This window comes from Saccopteryx leptura, chromosome 12 (genome assembly GCF_036850995.1).
Source record: "Saccopteryx leptura isolate mSacLep1 chromosome 12, mSacLep1_pri_phased_curated, whole genome shotgun sequence".
NCBI classification, from domain to species: Eukaryota; Metazoa; Chordata; class Mammalia; order Chiroptera; family Emballonuridae; genus Saccopteryx; species Saccopteryx leptura.
In genome coordinates this window covers 4,704,424-4,710,423 of record NC_089514.1, presented here as the reverse complement: position 1 = coordinate 4,710,423, position 6,000 = coordinate 4,704,424, and the positions used below count along the sequence as shown (strand labels likewise).

The window sequence follows — 6,000 nt, the reverse complement described above, 5'->3', positions numbered from 1 at the left end:
GCCGAGGAATTCTTCCAGCAGCTGGTGGCATCCTGTGCTGAAATATGTTTTTTGTATTAGATTTGCCCATCAATTTGCTTCCCAGTGGGATGACTTTTCTTCTTCTTCTTTTTTTTTTGTTAAAGAGGAAATGCCAGCTATTTATAGCAACTGAAGGCAAGAGCAGCGGGACCACATGCCACCACGTCAACAGTCCTGCTCACGGCGTTTTTTGACACCAGAGCAGGAGACTCTCGGGCTGGGTCCCGGATCGGGGAACTTTCCGGGCGGTGCCGGCCTTCTGGGCGTGAACTGATTCCCATTGGAGGTCACGGGATGGTGCAAGGGACAGTGCTGGTCAGTTTCTGCATCAAGTGAGGGCTTGAGTCACAGCAAGGCCCAGCTGTGCTTGCTGTCCCCCAGGGGCTCACACAGTGGACACTGAGACGCTCTTCTTCCTACGAACACTGTCAACGGCTGGAAACTTCTGCGTTCGGTCTTCTTACGTTTTTCTTGGTGGTGTGGGGCCGAGGGGGGGGGGCAGAGCCCAGGGGAAGACCTGTGGTGGCGCAGTGGATAAAGTGTCGACCTGGAAATGCTGAGGTCGCCGGTTCAAAACCCTGGGCTTGCCTGGTCACTTGGCATTTACTTTAAGTGTGAGTCTCCTTTGCCCCCGCATTTTTCAAAAGAATGTAAACATAGTTGGTACAGATACTGTATTGATTACATTCGTTTCAGGGGCAGAATATGGTGATTCGACATTTTTATAACCTTACAGTGGGATCACCCCACTACCATGAGGGTGAATCCCCTTCAATCCTACCCTCTCCTCATGGAAACACACACACACACACACACCAAGTATCACCGGTAATAAAATCCTCCAAGAAGGGCTAAGTATTACATAATAACTGCTCTCACCGAAACCTGTAAGGACCGCCTCTGAGTGACCTCACTCACATTTTCCACCAAAGGGTCACACAGTTCTGGATGCCACCGCAGGGTCCCTGACGGTCACGGTCATAATGACACACTGCCGTGCCGCCCACACGGTACCTCTCCCCAGCTAATCAAAACGTAGAGCTATTTGTGGAAACTGTTGCCTCCTATCCCCGACAGCAGCAGATCCCTGAAAAAGGTCATTTTGTCATAACACTGATGAGAAGCCGCGGAAACAGAACCCTTGTTTCCACCTATTAGCCTGTGGGAAAACGGGGTTCACTATCCACCGTCTCGCTTAAAGTCACAGAACCGATCGGAACCATTAAGTGAGGACGTACTGTATACTTTATTTCATTGTTCGGCCCGTTTGAACTCTTCAAAATTTGAAAATTTTCTCCCATGTCAAAAAAAACCAAACCCCAGACAAAATACCTGCACTCTTCTTCACCATGCGGTCCCCCGCCAGTCACTCACCGGGCATGATGATGCTGGAGAAGCCCAGCTTCCGCGTCACGGACACGCCGTGGGAAAACACGGAGGAGTACTCCCTCCGGACCTGCTCCATGTCTCCGTGCAGCAGCTGCAGCGACACCGCTAAGCCTGAAACGGACAAGAGACACCGCGGTTCAGGGTCGGGACGGGACGGGAGGGCCGCACCAAGCCCCAGCCCATGGGACCGTCATCTCCAACTGACGGGGTCACTATTAGATCAAAACCCAACAGGATCGACAGGCGTCACCAGCCCGAACGCCTGCGCTTCCCCGTTTATAAGGAGGTCCCCAGTGACGGGGAGACCCCGAAGCGCAAGGAGGACACTGAGAAGGGGCGGTCTGGCCTGGAGCCCCGAGCTCTGCTCCAGCGCCCAGGTGACACTCCCACCGCAGCTGTGAGTGACCCGACCCGGGGCACAGCTGGCAGCACCACCTCGCGGTCCGTGCGCGCCGACGGGAGGAGCCGCGGCCCGGGCTCGCCCGGAAACGAGCGGGATTCACACGCCCCTGGAGGGGGCTCCCGCTCGCAGGTCCTTCCGCGGGACGCAGAAACAAGAACAGACGCGGCTTCTTGGTCTGTGCGCGTGCCCTCCGTTAGAGGATTTAAAACGTCAAGGGAAGTCTGTCTTACAAGAACGCGTTAGGCTCAGAGAGACGATGGGGTCCTTCCCGGGGTCCAGTCGGACCCAGACGCGGCCCACTCACACCAGGGGCGGTGGCGAGAGCAGGAGGGACACGCAGCACTGCCCGTCTGCACCCTCCTGCCTCTCGGGGGGCCGACCTAAGAGACCGTCGGTGTCGGAGTGGCCGTGAGGCTTAGATGAGACCCGGCAGGTACTCAGGAGCCTTCATTAAACCCGCCTCCCGTCTTTACCTAACGGCCCCTCCTGTCCCTTCCCTGCCCCACTGGCGTCGGGTGACTGATGGCAACAGAACAGAGGCACGTCCGTCCTCTGAAAGCCACCTCGACTGAATGAGGCCCCACAGGGCCTGATGGCAGCAGCTCTGGGGTCCGTGTAGGTGGTTCCCGTGAGAACCCAGAGCGGGAGAACGGAGACTCACCAGCACGCATCAGAACCGCCGGCCCCCGCGGTGGCTTCCCGTGAAAACCCAGAGCGGGAGAACGGAGTCTCACCAACACGTGTCAGAACCCCGGCCCCCGCGGTGGCTTCCCGTGAAAACCCAGAGCGGGAGAACGGAGACTCACCAACACGTGTCAGAATCCCAACCCCCGTGGTGGCTTCAGTGAAAACCCAGAGCGGGAGAACGGAGTCTCACCAACACGTGTCAGAACCCCAACCCCCGCGGTGGCTTCCCGTGAAAACCCAGAGCGGGAGAACGGAGACTCACCAACACGCGTCAGAACCCCCGGCGGCTTCCCGTGAAAACCCAGAGCGGGAGAACGGAGACTCACCAACACGCGTCAGAACCCCCAGCCCCCGCAGTGGCTTCCCGTGAAAACCCAGAGCGGGAGAACGGAGTCTCACCAACACGCGTCAGAACCCCCGGACCCCGCGGTGGCTTCCCGTGAAAACCCAGAGCGGGAGAACGGAGTCTCACCAACACGCGTCAGGACCCCCGGCCCCCCGCGGCGGCTTCTTCCTAACTCCCGCTGACCCCCTCCCATGACTGCTGTCTCTGTTCTCCTCCCACTTCTGTCCCTTTGCCTGAGAAATACTCACCCACACTGTCCCATCGCCGCCAGCATACTCGAGCTGGCACTGGTGGGGCCCCAGCGTGTGCCAGACGCGGAGCCTAACGGTCCCGCCCTCAGAGCCTGTTCACAGCCCGGGGCTCTCTGCGCAAGGCTCCCACACGGAGAGTCCGATGGAGTTCACAACATTCTTGAGGTCCTGTGATTGTTTTTGTTTTTTGTTTCACAAAGTCACTTTGCTAGAACGTCCCATCGGAGGTTCTGACCAGAAACACCAGGAATAGTATGTGGTGTGCATGAAGGAAGGAAAAAAAAAGAGCTAAACGCTCATAAAAGAAAACAGAGAGTGATCATGCCCTTTGGGGTCTGAAAGAAAGTGACCAGGATTCTCACTCTGCTCTCTCAGAGCCAGAATTCATTTAATCATCCACAATTGTTTTTTTTTTTTTTCTAATATAAGCTGAATACTTTATAGAACTTAAGGCAATGAAAGAAGAAAAGCGTTCAGAGACGATGTGAATGCTAAAGAGAATTAAAGATAGGAAACGGAAAAACTATGTTTCAGAGAAAGACACAAATGTAAGCATGAACACAGATAAGTACATCGGTGTTCTAGACAAGCCAGAACCATAGAGGTGAGACTGCAGGGGGACAGAGAGGACTCGTGTGGGAAGACGACACACCCAGAGGAGCCAGCGAGGGCGCCAGGGGAGGCAGCGTAGACTTTCAAACAAAGGCTGGATGCAGTAAGAGAAGAAGAAGGTCACTACATAAGCATAACGGGACCAATCCGACAAGAGGGCCCAACCCGTGTAAACGCCCAGGCACCCAGAACGTAAAGCAAATTTTGATGGGCTTTATAAAGGGAGGGATTGACAGTAATACCGTCATGGTAGGAGATTTTTAACACTCCACTGACATCAGAGGATAGGTCTTCCGGACAGAAAATCAACAAGGAAACAGCAGCCTTAAATGACACATTGGATCAACGGGATTTAATTGAGATCTTCAGAGCATTTTACCCCAAAACAACAGAATATATGTTCTTTCCAAGTATGTATGTTCTTGAAATGCACATGGAACACGTTCTAACACAGACCACTTGTTAGGACACAAAACAAGTTTCAATAAGCTTAAGAAGACTGAAATCGTATCGAGCGTCTTCTACAGCCATATTGGTATGAAATTAGAATTCAACCACAAGGAAAAAAATGAAAAAAAAAAAACACAGAAAGACACAGAGGCTAAAAAAAAACATGTTATTAAACAACGAATGGGTTAACAATGAGATTAAGATACCTTGACACAAATGAAAACAAAAACACAACAAACCAAAAATCTATGGGACTCCACAAAAGCTGTCCCAAGAGAGAAATTATAGTATTACATACAGGCCTATCTCAAGAAACAAGAAAAACTTCAAATAAACCATCTGACTTTACATTGAAAGGAACTAGAAAGATAACGAGGAAGAGAACGAGCAAACAAAGTTCAGGGTGAGCAGAACAAAGAAAACAGTCATGATCAACCAGAAATAAACAAATTAGGGCCTAAAAAAAATAAGCAATACAAAAAAATCAATAAAACCAAGACCTGGTTCTACAAGTCACTCATAGACAGGCCCTTGACACCCAAACTCCTGGTTCTGCAGGCAGTGAACAAGAATTCACATTGATTGTTGAACAAAAAAAAAATCAAAATGTATTAATGTACTGTAGTCCTGTCATCACAGACACCAGCATAACCGGCCAGACTCGGAATTCCATCAAGAATTTCTGGTGACTCTAGTTCCGTGGATAACCATCTACCCTGTTTCCCCGAAAATAAGACAATGTCTTATATTCATTTTTTTGCCCCCAAAGACGCGCTAGGTCTGATTTTCAGGGGAGGCCTTCTATTTCTAAGCTTGAAAAATAAATTGCACTAGGTCCTATTTTCGGGGAAACAGGGTACGTAGGAGATCAGGCACAATGGGTCAGCATATCTTAAAATAAGGAGGACGTATTAATAATGATTGAGGGAATCTGAAATGTCAAGGGAGATTTCTTTAAAAAAGCAAAAGCAGGGATTTCTGACAACCAATAAGCTGAAGCATTTGGCCCTTCATTTAAGTGACCAAAATAAAATTGCTAAGGGAGGAGCGTGCCCCTTTATTAGAAGAAACAAGCATTAAACTGCACTTTTTTTTTTTTTTATCAGCCTAGATGTTTAAGACCCACCGTCACGATCCGCCAACTAATGTTACACAAAGTCACAGTCATTATGAATCCCGAGCCTGTCAGTAACATGTTTTCCATGACTGAGCTCAGCTGCGGAGGTCGACAAGGGAAGGTTTGCTGCCCGTCCCACCCGAGGGGGTCGATTACTCGGTAGCTCCAGCTTCACAGCCATGGAAGCTAACTCACTCTGCAAGAGGCCTCCTTTGGCATTCATGAAATTCTGCACTTTTTACATAAAAAAAAACAAAAAACAGCAAGCGCAGCATGATTTATAAGTAGCTGGAAAAATTAATTTCAGACTAGATCAGCCATTTTCCCACCAGTGAACTAAATTACACGTAGCCGGGATTAGCTACAGAAACGCAGAAATGGAAAGCAGGGGTGAACCGTACTGAATGCGTGTCCTGACGAGGCGTGCAGTTTAAAAAGTGCACCACGCAGCTGCATGACCCCGTGCCACCAGGGACGCCTCTGTGCTTTGCTTTCCACAGCTGTCAAGTGAAGATACTACGGATACCAACTCCGTAAAACCTTCTGGGCCACAACCGGGCAAGTGCCCAAAATGTCAGCTGCTGCCACAATGGCACTGCCACGTCTATTATGAGGTGGCACTATTGTTCCGTGCTTCCCTGCCGTGGGTAGCAACGAGTTACCTTCCCTCAAAAAATGGTCCATGCTCCCTAAGCGACATTACACAAAGACAATATTCCTTTTC

The 6,000-nt window shown here is 50.6% G+C and overlaps 1 protein-coding gene across 4 annotated transcripts in view; it reads right to left on the bottom strand.

Annotated features, from left to right (window-relative positions):
• The window catches only part of DOCK4 (dedicator of cytokinesis 4), a 353,243-nt gene that overhangs the window by 144,273 nt on the left and 202,970 nt on the right, over nucleotides 1-6,000 (bottom strand). For all 4 annotated transcript variants that reach the window (XM_066354464.1, XM_066354467.1, XM_066354466.1 and 1 more), the window contains exon 13: nucleotides 1,396-1,521. In XM_066354464.1, the coding sequence (XP_066210561.1) occupies nucleotides 1,396-1,521 (126 nt within the window). The remainder of the gene's footprint in view (nucleotides 1-1,395; nucleotides 1,522-6,000) is intronic.